The 22,739-nt window shown below is 53.4% G+C and overlaps 1 protein-coding gene across 4 annotated transcripts in view; it reads right to left on the reverse strand.

Moving 5' to 3' along the window:
* The window catches only part of NIN (ninein), an 84,438-nt gene extending 62,225 nt beyond the window's left edge, over window positions 1–22,213 (reverse strand). For all 4 annotated transcript variants that reach the window (XM_064715948.1, XM_064715945.1, XM_064715946.1 and 1 more), the window contains exons 1-3: window positions 22,146–22,213; window positions 14,407–14,610; window positions 6,749–6,830 (exon numbers count right to left, since the gene is read on the reverse strand). In XM_064715948.1, the coding sequence (XP_064572018.1) occupies window positions 6,749–6,830; window positions 14,407–14,589 (265 nt within the window). In that variant the 5' untranslated portion in view covers window positions 14,590–14,610; window positions 22,146–22,213. The remainder of the gene's footprint in view (window positions 1–6,748; window positions 6,831–14,406; window positions 14,611–22,145) is intronic.
* Between the last annotated feature and the right edge of the window lie 526 nt (window positions 22,214–22,739).

A 22,739-nucleotide genomic window follows, 5' to 3' on the forward strand; every position in this document is an offset into this window, starting at 1 on the left:
ATTTCTGTCTTCTCTCTGCTCTGAGCACCACGGGTGAGCTTGTTTGCCTTTTGTAATTGAAGAACTGTGGAGCCCCAGAACATCCCTGAGGAGGGAGAGGTGACCCTTCACACAGCTTGAGGAGAACAAAGTTTGCTCCAACTTCCAAACCAGCTGTGCCTGAGGAGATCCCAGCCCAGGCACCCTGAAATCCCAATTTCCACAGCCAGGGTGGTTTTGTTAACACTGGGTTCCAGCATTTCCCTTATCACATCCTGCAGCACAAATCCCTCTCCTTTGCAGCTGGGTGGACACAGACACCTCCCACACCTGCAGCCCCCTCCAAGCCTCTCCATCTCCTGCTTCCCCAGCAAACCCCCCAGCAGAGCAGTGGTGCCCTTGATGTTCCCACCATCCCCAATATCCAGGGAATGCTGGGCACACACAAAAGCAAAAAGCAGCAATCCATGTTTCTCCTGAATGCTGGAAATTCACTGGCGAGCTGAACAGGCTCATTCCCAGAGAGGAATGAGAAGGAACTGAGCAGGAAGGGCTGGAGAAGCATTAAAGTTGGAAAAGAATCACTAAGGTGATCAAGTCCAACCTCAGAGCTGCTCAAACCCCATGTGCTCAGGAGGAGCAGAAAGGAGATGTCAAAAATCAAGCCTTTCCCTGGAGAAGATGCCCATGAGACAGCGCTGTGTGCTGTTCATCCCCAAAAAAGCCAAATATCCCCCTGAACAGAGGGGGAAATGCCCCCCAGAGCACAGGATGCTCTCTGCCCACTCCTCCCACCAAGAGCAGGCTGAGATGCTGCTGCTCAGACTTCCAATATTGTGTGGCTGACAAATTACTAAAAAAGGGGGGAAAAAAGAGAAAAATAAAATGGGTTCAGCCCTCCCTGCTCCCTACAGCCCTTGGCAAAGGGTGGGCTTAGTCAAACCCACTCCAGAGCTGGTGTCTAATCAGACACTGGGGTCTGACTTGCCCCCAGGCTGAGAGAAGCAGCCTCTCACCTTCCTGCCCACTGCCCAGAGGGTTTGTGGCCCTCCAAGTGCCCCTGAAATGAAACAACCCCCCTATAATTCTGCATTTCACTCCCTGATTTAAGCACCACAGACAGGAGCCATCAATTCCCTCCTCTCTCACTCCCCCCATCCATCCCACTGAAATGTCTCCGTGGCTGGAGATTTACACTTGATTTTCTGCCTTTCTGCACCAGATAAGTCATTTCAAAATCCTGCTCTGCCCTCAGATGGGGAGGGAGCTTCCCTGGGCCCAGCATCAAAGCCCTGCAGCTCAGACAAAAGGGGGTTTAGAGCAGGAGCCCCCTCATCCCACAATCCCAGCCTTCAGAGGGGAAATTAATTTCTCTGCTGCTTAAGATTTGGAAGGCAGGGATGCTCCAAGTGCTGGGCAAAGCAGCCAGGATCTGCTAAATCCTAATCCCCTGAGGCTCCAGGTATGCCTGAACCCCCCAAGCCCTATTTCACCATCCAGCCTCAGCACTGGAGGGAGAGAGGAGTGCTGGCAGGGTCACCACAACCCAAAACCAACGGGTTTGGACCCAAAAATACTCTGTGGCATCAGGCAGCCCTGCCTGGGCTGTGACACTGGTTCTACCCCACCTGAACAACCTATCCCCCATGGATGGGGTTCTTCCAAAGGGATCATCCCCACCAGCCCCTTTTTTAGAAGGCACCTCTGCTGTCTCCAGAAAGAGAAGGAAAAAACAGGAAAGGAAAAACCCCCAAACCCTCGTGACTGTGGGGAGGATGGCGTCAAAGAGCTCTTTAATTTCTCCTGGGTGTTCCTGTAATCCTGCACTCCACCCCATAATCCCTCCCTAGCCCAGCTTCCATGCACTTTTTATTTGCTATAATGGGGAGGAAAAAAAAAAAAGCCTGATTTTTTTCCTTCTCTAATCACCCACACAACTGATTTTTTTTTTCCTTTTTCCACCCTTAAATCTATTTTATTGTCCCCTCACTGCTGCAGTGACCCGTGGACAAAGAGCAGCAGCACCCAGCCCCGTCCCATGGGAATGAGGACTGGGACAGGGCAGGGTGATATTTTATAAATAGTGATTATTTTAAACCACATTCAAGCTTTTTTCCTGCTTTTCCTGGCACTCCCCACCCCTGTTCCCAGCAGAGGTGGCTTTGCCCAGCTGATGCTCGGGTTCACAGCTGGGTCTGTGTCCCCACAGTGTCACCCTCGAGGGGACAGAGCTGATCACAGCAGCTCTGGAGCTCTGCCTGCAGCACCATCCTCCCTGCCACTCTTGCCTTTGCAAAGGGAATTCAAGACAAAAAAATGATTTATATAAATACATATCAGCTGCTCTGTGCAAGCCTGAGCGCTTCCCCCCGAAATGAGGAAACCCCAGTGGCTGCTTCTGCAGGAACTGCAGCACTTCTGGTTCCCTGTCCCCAGCCCCTGTGACCCCAGAGCCTGGCACAGAATCAGTTTGGGTGGAAAGGACCTTGAAAATCATCTCCTGCCATGGCAGGGACACCTTCCACCATCCCAAGCTGCACCAAACCCTGTCCAGCCTGGCCTTGGGCACTGCCAGGGATGCTCTGGGTACCTGTGCCAGGGCTTCACCACCCTCACAGGGAGGAATTAATTCCCAATACCCCATCCATCCCTGCCCTCTGGCACTTCAAAGCCATTTCCCCTTGTCCTGTCACTCCATAATCCCTTTCCCTGTTTCTTTTGGGCTCCCTTCAGTTACTGGAAAAGGCTGGAAGGTGTCCCCAAATCTTCTTTTCTCCAGCCTCAAATCTCTGAGCAGCAGAGGAGCTGCATCCCTCTGTGCCTCCAACAGCTCCCTGTCCTTCCTGTCACCCTCCTGAGCTGACAGCATCCATGGGGACAAGGACATGCCCATGGGGACAAGGACATGCCACCCCCTGGCTGTGTCCCCACACAAAGCCCCCAGTGCTCCCCATCACCCAAATCCCTGCAGAAAACCCCCAGAGCCCCTTCCTTCCCAGATGCTGCAAACAGCCTTAAAATCTCTGCTTCTCCCTCCCTCCCCCCTCTCCTCCAATCCCCCCCAAATTAAATTTTCATTTAAATGATACGATTTAGAGCTCTTAACTCAATTTTCCCCCTAGCCTGGGGCAGGCTGGAGCACCAGCATTTCCACACTCCCTGACAGTTTGACACCAACAGCACAAAGCAGCTTGTTTCTCCAAATCTCCAGTTTGATCTAAATTAAAAGAAGCAAAGACTTTGGCATTAACCAACCTGTCAAAATGCATTAAAAATAAAATGCCTCCCAGGCCTGCCTGGCTCTGGCTCCCTACCTGCACCCCACACCCTTTGATTTCCTGCCACTCCAACCCCACTCTGACAAGAGCATCCCCAAGGAGGGCTCTCCAGCTCCACTGGTAATTTCCCCTGTGATAACCCCAAATTTAGCTGTTTCTGGGAGATTTATTTACATTTCAATCAAGCTGGAGCTTCTCAGCCATATGATACCCCAATAAATGCAGAAGGCTGGATTAGTTCTGCCTCACTGGGGCCTATTCCTGCTCTGTGCCAGCTCCTTCCCAAGGGGCTGGCAGGGAATGCTCCCCCCTGAGCTGCACTTGCAAATTCCATTAAGCAATGCTGGGCACAGGAGCTGCCATCACCCCCTCTCACAGCATCAAAGAGCTTTGGAAATGGGAGGTGGAAAATAAAAATAATCCATCAATCACACCTTTCCAACCCTGTGGTTTTTGCAGCCTTATGGAAAGGGGAAAGTTGTAATTTTGCTGGCAGGCTCCTCTCTGCAGAGTGGGATGCTCCAGCTGAGATTGATGCTCCAGGAGAGGAAATCTGGAGAATTCTCTCTCCCCCTTTGCTAAGCTGTTTTCTCCTTGGGGGATTTGGCTCCCCTGCTGCTCCAAGGACAGGATTAGGGATTTCCATACAGGTGTGGCACCAGCTGGAGCTGCAGGGCTCAGCCCCAGCATGGCCCCGCAGCTCCCAGGCCCTGCTGCAGGGGGAAAACAGAAAAACTGAAACCTTTCCTGCCAAGGAAAGCCTGAAAATGCCCCATTTTCAAGGCACTAAACCCAAAACCTTTCCTGCCAAGGAAAGCCTAAAAATGCCCCATTTAAGGCACTGCACCTGAAACCTTTCCTGCCCAGGAAAGCCTAAAAATGCCCCATTTTCAAGGCACTGAAGCTGAAACCTTTCCTGCCAAGGAAAGCCTAAAAATGCCCCATTTTCAAGGCACTGAACCCAAAACCTTTCCTGCCCAGGAAAGCCTAAAAATGCCCCATTTTCAAGGCACTAAACCCAAAACCTTTCCTGCCCAGGAAAGCCTAAAAATGCCCCATTTTCAAGGCACTGCACCTGAAACCTTTCCTGCCCAGGAAAACCTAAAAATGCCTCATTTTCAAGGCACTGCACCTGAAACCTTTCCTGCCCAGGAAAACCTAAAAATGCCCCATTTTCAAGGCACTGAAGCTGAAACCTTTCCTGCCCAGGAAAGCCTAAAAATGCCCCATTTTCAAGGCACTGCACCTGAAACCTTTCCTGTCCAGGAAAGCCTAAAAATGCCCCATTTTCAAGGCACTGAACCTGAAACCTTTCCTGCCCAGGAAAGCCTAAAAATGCCCCATTTTCAAGGCACTAAACCCAAAACCTTTCCTGCCCAGGAAAGCCTAAAAATGCCCCATTTTCAAGGCACTGAACCCGAAACTTTTCCTGCCCAGGAAAGCCTAAAAATGCCCCATTTTCAAGGCACTGCACCTGAAACCTTTCCTGCCCAGGAAAACCTAAAAATGCCCCATTTTCAAGGCACTACACCCAAAACCTTTCCTGCCAAGGAAAACCTAAAAATGCCCCATTTTCAAGGCACTGCACCTGAAACCTTTCCTGCCCAGGAAAACCTAAAAATGCCCCATTTTCAAGGCACTGCACCTGAAACCTTTCCTGTCCAGGAAAGCCTAAAAATGCCCCATTTTCAAGGCACTGCACCTGAAACCTTTCCTGCCCAGGAAAGCCTAAAAATGCCCCATTTAAGGCACTGCACCTGAAACCTTTCCTGCCCAGGAAAACCTAAAAATGCCCCATTTTCAAGGCACTGAAGCTGAAACCTTTCCTGCCCAGGAAAGCCTAAAAATGCCCCATTTTCAAGGCACTGAACCCGAAACTTTTCCTGCCCAGGAAAGCCTAAAAATGCCCCATTTAAGGCACTAAAACCAAAACCTTTCCTGCCCAGGAAAGCCTAAAAATGCCCCATTTTCAAGGCACTGCACCCGAAACCTTTCCTGCCCAGGAAAGCCTAAAAATGCCCCATTTTCAAGGCACTAAACCCAAAACCTTTCCTGCCAAGGAAAGCCTAAAAATGCCCCATTTTCAAGGCACTGCACCTGAAACCTTTCCTGCCCAGGAAAGCCTAAAAATGCCCCATTTTCAAGGCACTGAACCCGAAACCTTTCCTTCCCAGGAAAACCTAAAAATGCCCCATTTTCAAGGCATTGCACCTGAAACCTTTCCCGCACAGGAAAACCTAAAAATGCCCCATTTTCAAGGCACTGCACCTGAAACCTTTCCTGCCCAGGAAAACCTAAAAATGCCCCATTTTCAAGGCACTGAACCCAAAACCTTTCCTGCCCAGGAAAACCTAAAAATGCCCCATTTTCAAGGCACTGAACCTGAAACCTTTCCTGCCCAGGAAAGCCTAAAAATGCCCCATTTAAGGCACTGCACCTGAAACCTTTCCTGCCCAGGAAAACCTAAAAATGCCCCATTTTCAAGGCACTGCACCTGAAATGAAATGCCCTGAAAACACCTTTGTGCAAGGTTCCACAACAAATCTCAGCTCCCTTTTTGTAATTAATCCATTTCTCACCCTTCATCAAAAGTAATAATAAAATAACATCTTTTTCAATAAAATAAATAAAATATTAGAAAAATTAAAATATAAATAAATATATTAATAAGAACAAATTTATTCATATTACTATAAATATATTTATTTATTTAAAATTAAAATAGAAATACATTAATATACTATACTAATAGAAATACCTATACTTATTAATATAAAAATAAAATTAAGATATAAGTATATTAATATAAACAAACATGTTTAGATAAATAATATTTTTATATAAAATTAAAATATAAATATATTAATTTAATATAGTAATAGAAATAACCATCTTTATTATTATATTAATATAGTTAAAATACAAATGACTATACTTATCAATAAATATACTAATATATACATATTAATAGAAATAGTTTAAAATTAAAATCTAAATCTATTAATATAGTATAGTATAATAGTATAGCATAATATAATCTATTAATATAATATAGTATAGTATAATAAGTAATAGAAATAACCATACTTATCATTAAATATATTAATATAATAATAAAATTAATATAAACAAATAATATTAATATAAATAATATATTTTTCTAAAATTAAAATATAAATAACGATATTGATTTAATATAGTAATAGAAGTAACTATTTTTACTAATATATAGTTAAAATAGAAATTACTATATAATATTAACATATACATACTAATAGAAATAATTTGTATAAATCTTATATTTAAATCTCTCAATTACCTCATCTCTATAACAACTAAAAAAACCCCAACACCTTTTTTCCCAAGATCAGCCTTTCCTGCATGGATGGCAGCACCTAAAAATCACTTTCCCTTCTAAGTTCTTCTGTGAGAGCCACCCAGAGCTGCTTTGCCAATGAAAATGTACCAGTTTAGGTAATTTCATTATTTACCTGGTTCTTGAAAGTGCTCCTCATTTGACAGGGTTCTGGATAAGATGAGGATAAGTGCTTCTTTAAACTGATCAAAGTGGACCTGTAGGGGGGAAAAAACAAAAGAAAAATAAAAAGGAAGGAAATTGGCAATCAGGAGGTGCAGGACGTTAAATATGAGGCCAAAATATGAGGAAAAGAAAAAAAAAAAAAGGAAGGAAATTGGCAATGAGGTGGTGCAGGGAGTTAAAATGAGCCCAAAATGCAGCAGGAAGATGAGCAGCACTGGGGATCACTCACCACCACCCTGGGCAAGGGGCACAAAGGAGCCCTGGAGAAGGGACAGCAAGGGACATGCAGGCACGTGGGAACAATTATTGCCACACAGGAGGACCCAAAACCACAGATTTCAGGCACTGGTTGGGTTTTTGTATCAAGCAGGAACCAAAAGAACATGAAAAGGAGCAGGGACATCTCCATCCCCTGAGGGCACCTGGCCTGGGTCAGTGCTTCTGCAGTGAGGCCATTCCTGAGCAGGGATGGATGTTCTGCTGTGGAAATGCTCCACTGCCCTAATTTAGCTCCAAAATCCACTCCCAATGAGGATGGCAGAAAAATCCCTCCCTTCCCAGGGCAGCTCCTGTAATTCTGGGAGGGCTGAACTTGGAACACCAAGCCTGGAGTGAAGCTGGGAATAAAACAGAGATGATCCTGCCACTGAGGGTTTTTTTTTTTCCCTTCTGTGCCTTCCTGGAAATGCTCCTGCCTGCCAGGCAGGCAGAGGCAGGAGGAGGCTGCAGCATCCTCCCAGCCTGCTGGGGAATGTCAGCAATTCCAGCCTGGGGGACAGCTGGAGGAGCAATGTGACATGGGTCAGTGGCCAGGCAGAGCTGGCTGCTGCCATTTCTCTTGGCTAAATAAATCCTAGAAGAATTTTTAGCCTGGAACAAGAAGATTTTGTATTTAAAGAAACCCAGAGAGGCTGATCTGGCTGGCAGGGCTGCACTCAGAGGGATTTTCATGCTGCACAAGCAGCAAAGTTCAAGCCTGAAGTTCTCCAGCTTGTTTTTGGGGGTCAAGCAAGCACAGAAAATACCAACAAGCCCCCTGGTAAGTCTCAGAGGTGAGCCATGGAGGTACAGGGGAGTTCAGGAAGTGCCAATCGCCCCTGAGGCTTTAAACAGTTTTAAAAGATTTTTTTAACACAATTAAAAAATATGTTCAGCACAGAAGCTCATCAGGAATGCCTCCATCTGAATACTAATTGCTGCCATCCATTCCCAGCCACTGGTGTACTTCAAAAAGGCCAGTTTACAGAGAGAGGAGAATTTCCCCCATTAAAATAAAGAAAACTTGACATTTAGACCAAATGAGGATGAATAAAAGATGAGGGTGTTCAGATTACAGGTTCCCTCCCCATGGGATCCTCTCAGCAATGAATGGGCAGAGCCAATCCCTGGCTTGGGTGCTGGGGATGCCTTCGGATGGGAGCTCACGGGAAAACAAGACCCACTTTGCATCTCTTACATGGAATTAAATAAAATCCAACCACCTGGGCAGGTGTGCAGCAGCACTGCCATCACCTGCTCTGCACAATGAGCCCCACAGCTCCTGCCTGACTGATGAGGAAGAGGAGGAGGAGGAGCTGAGCCCTTGCACAAGGACACAGGCAGCCATCCGTGCTTCCTGAATGCTGGAAATTCACTGCTGAGCTGAACAGCTTCTCATTCCAAGCCACAAATGAGCAGGAAGGCTTGGAGAAGCATTAAAGTCGGGAAATAATCATTAAGGTTATCAAGTCCAGCCTCAGAGCTGCTCAAACCCCATGTGCTCACAGAGGCATGGGAGGAGCAAGAAGACGTTAAAATCAAGCCTTTCCCTGGAGCAGATGCCCATGAGACAGCCCTGTGTGCTGTTCATCCCCAAAAATGCCAAATATCCCCTTGAACAGAGGGGGAAATGCCCCCCAGAGCACAGGATGCTCTGCTGCCCACTCCTCCCACCAAGAGCAGGCTGAGATGCTGCTGCTCACACCCCCACTATTGTGTGCCTGACAAATCACCAACAAAAGGGGGAAAAATAGAAAAATGAAATAGATTCAGCCCTCCCTGCTCCCTACAGCCCCAGGCAAAGTGTGGGCTTAGTAAAACCCACTCCAGAGCTGCTGTCTAATTAGACACTGGGGTCTAATGAAGTGGACTGGCCCTCTGGTCACATTGGGATTTTTCAATGAGCAGGACACCCCCAGGAGCCTGAGAAGATGAGGCTGAGGAGCAGGATGTAGCCACACTCCTGTGCTGCACAGCAGGACTGCAAATGCAAATCAGCAGCACAGGGGGTCCCCAATGCTCTCCTCACTCTGCAGGTGGAGTTCCAGCTGGAAAAGGGGGAAATTTGTCCTCAGGATAGGCCAGAGGTTTTCCCAGCAGCAGCTGAACAGCAAAAGCAGCCTGTGGAGCACCTCTGACCTTGGATGTGTGCAGGCACAGAGTGCAAGAGAGAGAAACAGCACTGATAAAATGGGAGCTGGGCTGGAGCATGAGCCAGGCAAGGCAGCCACGGGACAGCACAACCACAAAGGCTGCAGAAATCCTGTAGAAATCCTGTAGAAATTCTCCTGCAAGGCTAGGGGGGGGGCCCTGGCACAAGTTCCCCACCCCTGGAGGTGCCCAAGGCCAGGTTGGATGGGCTGGGAGCAGCCTGGGATGGTGGAAGGTGTCCCTTCCAGAACAAGACGGGCTTTAAGGTCCCTTCCAACCCAAACCACTCTGATTTTATGACTCTGTTTTGGTGTTGTTCATTTGTGTCTCTGCTCCTGGGGGTCTCTCAGCAATCTGGGGCTGATCCCAACCAGCCAGGAGGAAATGGAGGTTGGGGAGGTGATGAACAATGTGGATCCAGGATCAGGGACAGCACACACATTCCTGGCCGGGAGGGTGGTGGGGCCCTGGCACAGGGTGCCCAGAGCAGCTGTGGATCCCTGGAAATGCCCAAGGCCAGGCTGGATGGGGTTTGGAGCAACTTGGCGGCTCTGCAAACCCCACAGCCAGAGCAGCACTGCACAGCCAGGGCAGCACCCAGCAAGGAGAATTTTCTCAGAACGAATAAATCAAACAAGACAAACCCAGCAGCTGAGGCACAGCCAGCCCAGCCCAGCCTGCCCAGGCAGTGAGGGACCAACCAAAGCTGTGCTGCTGAGCAACCCTGGATCCTCAGAGACATCCCAACACCCCTGCACAGCCAACTCCCTGTGAAGCTGTGCTGATTAGCACTAGAAAGAGCTGGGAGCCTGTGCCAGGGTACCTGTGCCCCTGCCATGCAAACAAAGCACTTGGCACGGCCTGGACAGGCCGCAGGGGCTCCTTGCAGCTCCCTGCCCTGGTCCCCAGCACAAACCCCATCCCCAGAGCTCTGCCCCTGCCTGCAGACTATTTCCAGCCAGAAGGGTGCACAGGGAAATGTCTGCTGGGGGAGATGGGGATCAGGGAATATCCTGATGAACAGGGAATATCCTGATCCACAGGGAACATCCAGTGCAGCTTCTGCCCTGCCCAGACCCCCAGCAATCCCACCCTGGGCATCCCTGGCAGCTCCTGCAGCTCTGGGGCTGTGCCAGCACCCTCTGGGGGAAGAACTTTTCCTGAAATCCAGCCCTGCCCTGGCACAGCTCCAGCTGTCCCCTCAGGTCCCAACAAGCCACTCCTGCAGCACCATCAGACCAGGGTAGCCCAGGCCCCAGCCCACAGGGCACCAAGGGGAGCAGCAAGGGCACTGCAGGCACAGGGGAGGATATTTGGGTGTTTTGCAAGAGGTCATTGCAGAGAGCTGGGAGTGAAAGCCCAGCCAGGCTGTCCTTGCTGCAGGCTGGGAATGCAGTGGTGCAGGTGAAACCTGAGCTCCCCGTCCCTGCTCAAGGACAGCCCCAAGGACAGGCCCTGCACAGGGCCCACAGCGCCCAACTTCACAGAATCCCAGCAGGGTTTGGGCTGGAAAGGACCTTAAAGGTCATCTCATCCCTCTCCTGCCATGGCAGGGACACCTTCCACTGTCCCAGGGTGCTCCCAGCCCATCCAGCCTGGCCTTGGGCACTGCCAGGCATAGGGACAGACTCCCAGGGCTCATCCCATCCCTGCACTGTCCCCAGGACACCTCTGGTTTGCTGCTAATTAAAGGGCACAGAGAGGACAGACAGACAGACAGGCCCAGCCACACCCATCCCCTCACTCCTTCATGGAGGGTGAGGGTAAAGAACCTTCCTGAGGCATCCCAGAACTGACTGCCCTCACTCCTGCCATCGAGGGTGAGGGGTAAAGAACCTTCCTGAGGCACCCCAGAACTGACTGCCCTCACTCCTGCATGGAGGGTGAGGGTAAAGAACCTTCCTGAGGCATCCCAGAACTGACTGCCCTCACTCCTGCATGGAGGGTGAGGGTAAAGAACCTTCCTGAGGCACCCCAGAACTGACTGCCCTCACTCCCGCCATCGAGGGTGAGGGGAAGGAACCTTCCTGAGGCACCCCAGAACTGACTCCCCTCACTCCCGCCATCGAGGGTGAGGGGAAGGAACCTTCCTGAGGCACCCCAGAAGTGCTGTGAGCATTATCTGCACGCACAGTGTGTGAGGGAAACACTCCCACAGGGGTTTTGCTCTGCCTCGAGTCAGGATTTACACCCACACCAGACCTCCTTCATTCCTAAACCACCTCAGGGGAGGCAGCACCTCCAGCCCACGAGTCGGGGCAGGATTTCCACCCCACACCAAACCCCCTTCATCCCCAAACCATGTCAGGGTGGCAGCACCTCCAGCCCACAAGTCAGGATATGATTTACACCTCACACCAGACCCTATTAATTCCCAATCCATCTCAGGGGAGGCAGCACCTCCAGCCCCAGGATTTACACCCCACACCAGTCCCCATTAATTCCCAAACCATCTTAGGGGAGGCAGCACTTCCAGCCCACGACTCAGGGCAGGATTTACAGATTTCCACCCCGCATCAGACACCAATAATTCCCAAACCATCTCAAAGGAGGCAGCACCTCCAGCTCATGAGTCAGGCAGGATTTCCACCCCACCCCAGACCCCCTTCACCCCCAAACCATGTCAGGGTGGCAGCACCTCCAACCCACAGGTCAGGGCAGGATTTACCCCCACACCAGACCCCATTAAATCCCAAACCATCCCAGGGGAGGCAGCACCTCCAGCCCACAAATCAGGGCAGGATTTACGGATTTACATCCCACACCAGACCCCAATAATTCCCAGACTATCTCAGGGGAGGCAGCACCTCCAGCCCACGGGTCAGGGCAGGATTTACACCCCACACCAAACCCCATTAAATCCCAAACCACCTCAGGGGTGGCAGTAGCTCCAGCCCCTCTCTGGATCCCAGGGCACAAAACCCCCAACAAAACACCCCAAATGCAGGGTCACACTCAGCTCCCAGTCCTTACCCAGAGCAGAGGGCTGGAATGAGATGATCTTTAAAATCCACTTCCAACCCAAACCATCCCACAGTTTCACGACCCCAGAGCATCCATTGATGCCTGGAGCAGAGCCCCAGCACAAAGACAAGCACGTGGCCCCACGAGCAGCCCCTGAGCAGACAAAACCTTCCCCCAGTGCCCCCTCCCAGTGCTCTCCCATAAATCCCAGCCCCTGGAAGTGCAGGCACACAAAGGCTGCGACCATCTGCAGCACGAGGGGCAGGTGCAACAAGTCTGGGCTCAGGGGGCTCTGGGGCTGCTGCTGCTCTCCCCAGGACACCCCAAGGATGCCACCAGGGCCATGAAATTGAAATCTGGCTCGTGCTTAAACCTGGGCCATCGCTGCTGCTGCTGCTGGGGAGCAGGGACAGGGATTGTCCTGAGGCTCTGTGCCAGGCTGAGAGGGAAAACCATCCCCAGGGACAAAGGGAGGGTGAAATAAACTGGGATGGCAGGGATGGAGCTCTGGGTTGGGATGGGGTGAGTGTGACCCTGCATTTGGGATGCTTTAATGGGGGTTTTGGTGCCCTGACAGCCACATCTCTCCTTTTCTCTCTGTGCCACCATCCCACAAGTGGCAAAGCCAGGCGATAGGACAATGGCTGAAAGCTGAAGGAAAATAGATTTAAATTCAATATTGGGAAGGAATTCCTGGCTGGGAGGGTGGTGAGCCCCTGGAGGGTGCCCAGAGCAGCTGTGGCTGCCCCTGGATCCCTGGCAGTGCCCAAGGCCAAGGCTGGGAGCAGCCTGGGACAGTGGGAGGTGTCCCTGCCATGGCAGGGGGTGGCACTGGATGATTTTTAAGGTCCTTCCAACCCAAACCATTCTGGGATTCTTTGCCCTGACCAGCTGTGACAGCCACATGTGTCCTTTTCTCTTTGTGCCACCATCCCACTGGTGGCAAAGCCAGGTGATAGGACAAGGGGAAATGGCTTTAAGCTGAAGGAAAAGAGATTTAAATTCAATATTGGGAAGGAATTCCTGGCTGGGAGGGAGGTGAAACCTTGGCAAAAGGTGCCCAGAGAAGCTGTGGCTGTCCCTGGACGTTCCCAAGGCCAGATTGGAGCAGCCTGGTACAGTGGGAGGTGTCCCTGCCATGGCAGGGGTGGCACTGGATGATCTTTAAGGTCCTTCCAACCCAAACCATTCTGGGATTCTTTGCTAGCAGCATCCGAGTACCCATGGTCAAGATGACAACAGCACAGAAAGTCACTGGTGCTCCAGAAAATGCCACACTGCAGCTCCAAAGGTCAACAACCTCCACCTGCATCCATCCCAGCCCCACTCAGTGCCAGCAGAGGAGATGCAGCCCCAGGGCAGGCGAGGAAGAGGAGGAAAAAGGAAAAATCCCTTTAATCATTAAAGGAATTATTCTGTTTGTGAGAACTGCAGTTTGATTGGGAATTGGAGTCAGGATGGCTGCCTGGCTGCCCTGCTCCACATTTGTGTGATTTTAATGAGCAGTGATGGATTTCAGGGTGATTTCCAGGGAAGGAGCTGATGCACTCTGAGCACAAGGACACCCAGCTGAACCTGGAGATCCCCCAAGGGCAGCAGCTTCTGGGATTTATGGGATTTAACCCCATAAAGGCACAACCACAGCTGGAGAATGGCTTTGGGGAGCCACCAGCAGCAGGCAATGGGGACAGAGGTGGCTCAGACAGCGTGGGACAATATTCTGCACCTCAGAGAGACACCCGTGACTGGACACAGCCCTGCCAGCCCAACCACAGCTTAAGCCAGGGTAAATCACAGGCTCAAGCCCTGGATTTAGGGCTTTGTCCCACCCCAGGTGGCTCAGAGCCTGTCTGAGCACCTGGTGAGCTGGTTTGGGGAGGTGACCCAGGCCAGCAGCACCAGGAGCAGAGCTGGGGACACAGACACAGTGAGAGCCAAGGGCAGCCAGAGCTGGCACCTGCTCTGGCCTTGGGAAAGCACACGGGGCACAAGGCTCAGCCTAAACCTGAGTTTCATTCCACCTCCAGTCAGGGCAGACAGAGCAGTTCCCTCCCCTGTTATCCCAAATTCTGCTCTTGGAGGTGCCCTGAGCCCACCCTGCTGAACAGACCAGAACAAACCCCACGAGTCCTGCGGCACCAGAGCCTCAGGAATGTTGGACACACACAAACCACACCCATCAATCTCCCCCAAACCACCCCATGCATGCGGGCACTGCATCCCCCAGCTCCTTACCCTGCCTAGGAGGTTTCCTTGGAGCAGGGTCTGCTGCAGGGCTGGGGCCACCTCCTCCAGTTGCAGCACGTGGCAGAGGTCAGTGAGCTCCTCCTGGCCCAGGGAGCCCGTGCCTGTGCTGTCAAAGCTGTCAAAGAGCTCCTTGAGGCGAGCTTCATACTGGTCCTGCTCAGCTTCATCCATCCCATAGCCTGCCACGCTCACCTGGGGGAACAGACAGGACAGGTCACCCACCCCTGGTGCCATGGGACAGCAAAAAACCCCACAGGAGATGCCCACCAGGCTGTTTGGGGCTGTATTGATGCTCCAGCCTCTCCCAGCCCACTGGGGGAAGAAGGCACAGAGCAGAAAGAGCCAGGGGGAAAAGCCAGGCAGAGCCAAACCCTGGGAGGGACAGCCCAGGTGGCACGTCCCTGTCCCTGTGTGCCACCTCCCACTGCTCCTGTCAGCTCGTCTGGCTCAGCTGCAGCAGCTAAATTGCTCCCTGGAGCTCCAGGGATCCCCAGGTGCTGCAGGTGAGAAGATAAACAAGGTAAGAACAGCTCAGCAGGGAGCAAAGGCTGAGGAGGGGAGGGCAGCAGAGCCCAGCCCAAACCCTTCAGGGCAGCCACCCCCTTCAGGAGCACAGCACACCCCCCAAAAACACAGCTCCAGGATCATGGAGTGCTTTAGGTTGGGAGAAAACTCCCCAGATCAAGCCCAGCTGCCAAGAGCTCCCTGTGCCGCAGACATCTTTTCATGAAAATCCTTTCCTTAGGATTTTTTGATTCCTGAGAAGATGAGAAGGCCTCAAGAACAAAATGTAAATAATGGTTATCTGTTGAATGCAACAAGTGAATCTGTGATTGGTCTCATGTGGTTGTTTCTAATTAATGGCCAATCACAGTCAGCTGGCTCTGACTCTCTGTCCGAGCCACAAACCTTTGTTATCATTCCTTCCTATTCTATTAGCTGGCCTTCTGATGAAACCTTTTCTTTTATTCTTTTAGTATAGTTTTAATGTAATATATATTATAAAATAACAAATCAGCCTTCTGAAACATGGAGTCAGATCCTCGTCTCTTCCTTCAACACAAGACCCCTGTGAACACCAGCACACTCGCTGTGCTGCTCTCCCTCAGGTGTTTCAGGCCCAGCCCTGGCTGAGGGCAGAGTCTGACAGGCAGCAAGCCCAGAGCAGCGTGGGGACAGCCAAAATGTTCCTGTGTCCTGCAGCAGGCACACAAAACCCAGACCCAGTTTGCCCCAGGTCTCCATCTTCCCCTCCAAGTCAAGTTTTCACCCCTCTCATCCTGCTCACAGCTCCCGGAGCTGTTCTGGCAGGGGGTAGAGGGAAATTCCCTGTCTGAAACGAAGGATTTGGCTGCAGCTGTTTGCTCAGGGCTCCTGGCTGGCTTTGGGTGGCAGCAGTGCCACCAAACAGCCTGGGTGTGCATGTGCCACTACCCTGGGGCACAACAGGCACTGTCACCGTGCTTGGGTGACAATGGGCACTGCAGTTGGTGTCCCCAAATGGGCATCCCAGCCTCATCCATGACCCCACACCAGCCAGCCATGGGAATTCTGGCTTTGTCACTGCTGGGGGTTGTGCCAGCCACATTCCCCAAAACAGGGGGTCCTACCCCTCCCAGCCCTGTCCCCCCTGCTCCTCACAGGGCTCCTGTGGCTCCCTGGGCCCCCAGCAGCACTCCTGGACACCCCAGAGCTGCCTCCATTGCAGCCCAGCTCCACAGCTCCCAGTTTCAGCTTTCCCCTGCCCAGCCCAGCCAGGGAATCCGCAGGGCAGGCAGGGCAGCAGCTGTGTCCTTGATTTCCCTGGCTGCAGGAGCAGATGCCAGGGCAGAGCACATCTGCTGAGGGATGCAGGGCTGGAGCAGCACAGAGCCCACAGCCATGCTGTCCTTCCTCAGCTGTGGGTACTCCAGGGATGGACACAGCTCCTCCACATGAGCCTCACACCCTCCCTGCCCTATTTCCCCCCCTAAATCCATCTTGAGCTGATTTCCCAAGCGCTGGGGGGAGCAGGGAGGCACAGACACATTCGACCTGGGGCACAGAGGAGGAGGCAGCACCCAAAAACTCAGGTGCCTGCGAGCAGGAGGAAGGCAACAAACTTGTTTCCATTGCCACAGCAGCCACCCCATTTCCCACCTGCACCCCCAGGGCCTGGCAGTGGCTGGATCCTGGTGTCAGGGAGCCCAGCCTGCACATTCCAGCCGCCCCAAAACTCACAGCCAGGATGACTCCACCCCACAGAGCTTCCCAAGCACCTCTGAACCTCTTATCTTCAGGGTCAGCCACCTCCTGCCCCCCCAGAGATGTCTCCAGAGCAGAACCAGTTCCCCCAGTTAGTGCAGGGAGATAAATGCCACCTCCCGGTACATCCCCGAGCATCCCTGGAGCACTGGGATCACCCCTCTCAGTGCCACAACAGCCCAGAAACTCAACCTGGGCAGATTCAGCATTAGAAACTCCAAAATACAGCAGGAAAACCCCAATTCCTAAAGGAAAAGAGCATTAGGTACATGGACCACACCTGCCCAGTGAGTTTTTGGTGAGGGACAGCTGGAGCATAGAGGGACACAGTGCCACAACAGCACAGAGCCCTAAAACTCACCCTGGGCAAATCCAGCATTGGGAATTCCCCCCAAAGACAGCAGGAAAACCCCAATCCCTAAAGGAAAAGAGCATCAGGGGTGTGAGTTTTTGGTGAGAGACAGCCAGAGCTTAGAGGGACACAATGCCACAACAGCACAGAGCCCTAAAACTCACCCTGGGCATTGGGAACCCAAAATCACAGAACCAATCTAGAAAGACAAGGTGCATGGAACCCCTACAGCCAAATGAGTTTTTGGCAAGAACACTCAACATTTCCCACTGGGACGCAGATTTGAGGACACAATGCCACAACAGAACAGAGCCAAACTCACCTGGCATGGAACCAGAACAGCAGGTAACCATCAGTAAAGAAAGCGGGGCAGCACAGCTGCCCTACAGCCCAGGTGAGTTTGTGGCGAGGGACAGCCAGAGCTTAGAGGGACAGAATGCCACAAAATCACAGAGCCCAAAAACTCACCTTGGGCAAATCCAGCATTGAGAACCCCACAAAAAACAGCAGGAAAAGCCCAGTCCCTAAAGGAAAAGAGCAGCAGGTGCACGGCCCACAGCTGCCCTACAGCCCTGGTGAGTTTTTGGCAAAAACAGCCTCACACATTTCTACACTGGGGGACAGCCAGATCTTAGAGGGACACAATGCCACAACAGAACAGAGCCCTAAAACTCACCCTGGGCATTGGGAACCCCAGAAAATCAGCAGGATAACCCCAATCAGTAAAGGAAAAGAGCAGCAGGTGTGTGGGCCACACCTGCCCTACAGCCCAGGTGAGTTTGTGGCGAGGGACAGCCAGAGCTTAGAGGGACAGAATGCCACAAAATCACAGAGCCCAAAAACTCACCTTGGGCAAATCCAGCATTGAGAACCCCACAAAAAACAGCAGGAAAAGCCCAGTCCCTAAAGGAAAAGAGCAGCAGGTGCACGGCCCACAGCTGCCCTACAGCCCAGGTGAGTTTTTGGCAAAAACAGCCTCACACATCCCCACACTGGGGGACAGCCAGATCTTAGAGGGACACAATGCCACAACAGCACAGAGCCCAAAAACTCACCCTGGGTAAATCCAGCATTGGGAATTCCCCCCAAACCAGCAGGAAAACCTCAATCCCTAAAGGAAAAGAGCAGCAGGTGTGTGGGCCACACCTGCCCTACAGCCCAGGTGAGCTTTTGGCAAGGGCAGCCTCACATCCCCACACCAGGGGACAACCAGAGCTTAGAGGAATGCCACAACAGCACAGAGCCCTAAAACTCACCCTGGGCATTGGGAACCCCATAAAACCAGCAGGAAAACCCCAATCCCTAAAGGAAAAGAGCATCAGGTGCATGGCCACACCTGCCCTACAGCCCTGGCGAGTTTTTGGCAAGAACAGCCTCACACATCCCCACAACCAGAGCTTATAGGGACCAGGGACCCCTGCAGAGTCTGGAGAAGGGGTTCCCCGTTTCCCAGCAGCAGGGGGGCCGGGGCTGGGTGCCCACCGGCCTCAGACGGCCCCAGGAGCTGCCAGCAGCCCGGCCATCCCGCAATCCTGCTCAACCTCCATCTTAGGCAGGCGGCTCCGGCACGCAGCCGGCTGCGCAAGGTGACCCAAGATGCCTCCTCTCCTCTCCTCTCTCCTGCCTGAATTATTCAGCAGCTCTTCCACAGCCAGGGGAAAATAAACCACCCAGAGCTTCCTCCTTCCTACCTGAGGAGCTGGCACGGGCAGCAGTCAGATAACGAGGGCAGCAGCAGCATCAGAGCCCGGCGGTGCTGCCACCTCCATCCATGTGCCGTGCCGGGGAAGGGGGGACCCGGCAGAGCACACAAAGCCCCGTGAAAGGGCAGCCTTTCATCCCTGCTCCAGATGGGCCAGCAGCTGAGATGCAGCAGGGATAATAGGGGCAGGCAGGCAGCAGCTGAGCGGGGGCTCCCCAGTCCCCCGCCAGCAGGAGAGGGGATGGTCCCTGCACAGGGCATCACTTTGTTCTGATTTATTGCTGCCCTTCTGTGCTGCTTCAACCCACCCAGAATGACCAGCGTGAGCTGAAAAGTGCATGTTTAGGACAGTCAGCACCACATTATTCTGTGTGGTTTATTTCTGGATTTTTTCTGTTCTCCTTATTGGCAGCCCGGGGAAGCAAAGCACTGCGGGATGATGATGATGAGAAGAGGAAGTTTTAACCGGCATTTCTTTCCTGCTTTTAAATCCAACCCCTCCTGAGAGCCAGATAACCTTCACGGCACACAATGTGGGGGCCTGAGAGGACTAAATTCTCAGCTAAATTTAACTCCAACAATATAGGCTCAAGCAGTAATTACTGCCTCGCATATTTAAGTGCCTGGAATCGATAGCAACTTTAGCCTGGAGCTAATGAAGACACAGATTGGTCAATCAATGGCATCAGCAAGGAGAAACACCACAATTAGCACAATTACTTTTTTTTTGAGGGGTGGGGGGGGTGTTTGTAAGCAGGATGAATCACGGAATTCCAGACTTATTTGAGTTGGAAGGGACCTTAAAGGCCACTTCACTCCAACCCCTAGCCATGAGCTTCCACTAGGACAATACAAAATCACATTTGCTGCTGCACAGGAGGGAGATTTGGGGATTTTGGGGATGCTCTCCATCACTAACCAGGGCTGTGGGTACCTTGCCCTTATCCCCACCTGCCCTTCGCTGAAGCCATCACCTCCAAGGGACAGTGAGGAAAATGTTTTTACTGCTCCTCTTGATTGCCTCGACTCAAATGAGGGCCTGGTAATTAGCAGTAATTACCCAGCAGGGCAGCATCCTGTGGCCACCTCCAAACACAAGCACCTTCTCCATGGGATGTCACTGCTGGAGTGTCCCCCTGTGATGGAGAGAGGGGACACTCTTGGCCACTTTAAAGCAACTTTCCCTTCCCAGTGCACCTGTGACAGCCTGGGTGATGTGAACACAGCTGGCAAAACCCACCAGGAGCTCAGGTTTTAGTGCTGGGGGCTGTATGAGAGGCCCAGCAGCCACCAAAAGCAGGCTGTGGAGCCCTTGCTGGAAAGGCAGAGCTGAGGTTGTCTCACCCTCATTATCTCCCTCCCTAATGAACCATCTCAGCCATCAGCAGCTCTGCTGAACCACAGAATTCCCTGAGCTGGAAGGGACCCACAGGGATCATGGAATCCAGCTCCAGGCCCTGCACAGACACCCCAAAATCCCCACCCTGGGCATCCCTGGAGTGTTATCCAAACTCCTGGAGCTCTGGCAGCCCTGGGAATGTCACCCTTGCCTGGGGGAGGAACCTTTCCTGAAACCCAACCCAAACCTGACACAGCTCCAGCCATTCCCTGGGTCCTGTCACAGGTCACCAGAGGGAAGAGCTCAGTGTCCTGTCCCTGTGTCCACCCCAAAATCCCCACACCCTGCCAGGACACCTTCCAACACCCCATCCCCTCTTGGAGCAGCAGCCCCACAAAGGATCACACCGAGACACCAAAGGCAAAAACAAAACCCCAAAGGACAATGAAGCACCTTAATGTCAGTAAATCACTTGACAGCACGCCCAGCTCCTCAAGGGTCAGCACCAGAGTCACCCTTACAGCTGGCAGCTCCTCCTCCCCATTGACCACGCTCATAATTTCCCCTCTGCACCTCAAAACACCCCCAAAAAACACCCTCAGACCCTCCAAAGTTGGCAGAGAACAGCGACTCTGTTAACCAAGCTCCAGCCCAGATTAGCAGGGCAGCGATGGCTATAAAAGCGCTATAAATTTATGTAAAGAGCTTCAAAAGCAGCGCAGCGTTTGAATATTCACGCCAGGCCGGTATTTGCATTGTAATAGGGCTTTTCACTGCCAGCCTTCCCTCCGCAAGGAAAAACAAAGCGCCCATCTGGTTTGATTTTGCAAATGGGGCTGGAGTGGCTCCGCGGTGACTCGGGGAGCCCCGGGTGCGATAAAGCCCAAGGTGGAGGAGGCACAAAGCTGATTATTGCAGGAGTAAACAAAGCGATTCCCGGGAATGCATCCCGGGAAAGGCGGGATGCGGGAATCCATCCATCCCGGGGAAACGCGGGATGCGGGAACCCATCCATCCCGGGGAAACGCGGGATGCGGGAACCCATCCATCCCGGGGAAACGCGGGATGCGGGAACCCATCCACCCCGGGGAAACGCGGGATGCGGGAATCCATCCACCCCGGGGAAACGCGGATGCGGGAATCATCCATCCCGGGAAACGGGATGCGGGAACCCATCCACCCCGGGGAAACGCGGGATGCGGGAATCCATCCACCCCGGGGAAACGCGGGATGCGGGAACCCATCCACCCCGGGGAAACGCGGGATGCGGGAATGCCCGCGGAGCTCGGAAAGAGCTGCCCCGCTCTGCTGAATCACGGCGAAACGAGCTCAGAGCCTTCCTCGGCTCCGCATCAGGGAGCACATGAGGAAGAGGAGCTGGGTACACCCAAAGTGTCACCCACTAAAATCCCAGCACTGGGTGCTCCTGGGCTGTGGATTTTGGCTCCGTCCCTACAGGGATGCTCCAAGCGAGACGGGCCCACGCTTGGGGACCAGACAGCAGATGCTGTCTGCCACCCTGGCGACAACGAGAGCTCCGCCGATGACAAAACAACCGCTGTCATCAATTCCTCCGGCCGCAGCCGGCTGCTCCAGGGCTCAGCCCGGCCGGAGCGGCGCAGACCCCGCTCCCAGCGCTCGGAGCATCCCTCCGGGAACAGGGACGGTGCCCTTGGCAGGAGGGCGAGCGGCTGTCACCAGCACCGGGCGGACCCTGGGAGCTTTGGGGTGGCACCCACTCGCAGCCACCCCAAAACCGCGCTGCAGCTATGAGGAAGCAAACCTACCCTTAGCCTTGTCCCCATCACCCCCTTCCATCCCTCCAGCACCCCCCGCCCTGCAGCACCCCCCGTTCCCCGGCACCCACCTCGCCGCCGCTCCCGGTGCCGCTGCCCGCACACGCGGCCGGCCCCGCCGCGAACGGACGGGACGGGAAGGGGCGGGCAGGGCCCGGCACCGCCCGCGGAGGAGGGACCGGGCCGGTCAGCGCTCCCCCCGCGCCCAGCCTCGGTAATTCCCCTTTCCTTTCCCTTCCCGTTCCTCCCCCGTCCCCGCAGCCGCCCCCGTTCCCGTGCCCGTCCCGGCCTCACCGCTGCCGGTGCCGCGGGGCTGGCGGAGCGCAGCGCAGCGCTCGGAGCGTTGCGGGCCCGGGGGAGGCGCCGCGTTCAAATGCGGCCGCGTTTATTGGGCCGGGAACCGGGGGCGGCCCCGGGGCTGCGGGACGGCCCCGGGGCGGGGGCACCGGCGGCCTTTGTGCGGCACCGCCCGGGAACGCCCCCCGGTGCAAGGGGGGCTGCGGGGGTCTGCTGGGGTGTCCCGCACTCCTGGGGAACCAACGTGTCCCCGGTGTTGTGTACCAGGGTGGCATCACCTCTGCTTCCTGCTGGCATGTCCCCCAGGGTGGCATCACCCCAACTTCCCGATGTCCTGCACCCTCGGTCCCCGATGTCCTGATCCCCCCGGGTGGCATCACCTCGGTTCCCATCATCCTGCCCCCCAGGGGACATCATCCCATCTCCCTGCTGTTCTGCACGCCCGGGTGACATCAGCCCAGCTCTCCACTGTCTTGTCCCCCAGGGTGGCACCGCCATGGTCCCCACTGTGCCACCCCTCAGAGTGGCTCTGCAATGTCCCATCCTCCCAAATGGCATCATCACAGTTCCTGTCATCGCACTCCCCAAGGT

This window comes from Zonotrichia leucophrys, chromosome 5 (genome assembly GCF_028769735.1).
Source record: "Zonotrichia leucophrys gambelii isolate GWCS_2022_RI chromosome 5, RI_Zleu_2.0, whole genome shotgun sequence".
NCBI classification, from domain to species: domain Eukaryota; kingdom Metazoa; phylum Chordata; class Aves; order Passeriformes; family Passerellidae; genus Zonotrichia; species Zonotrichia leucophrys.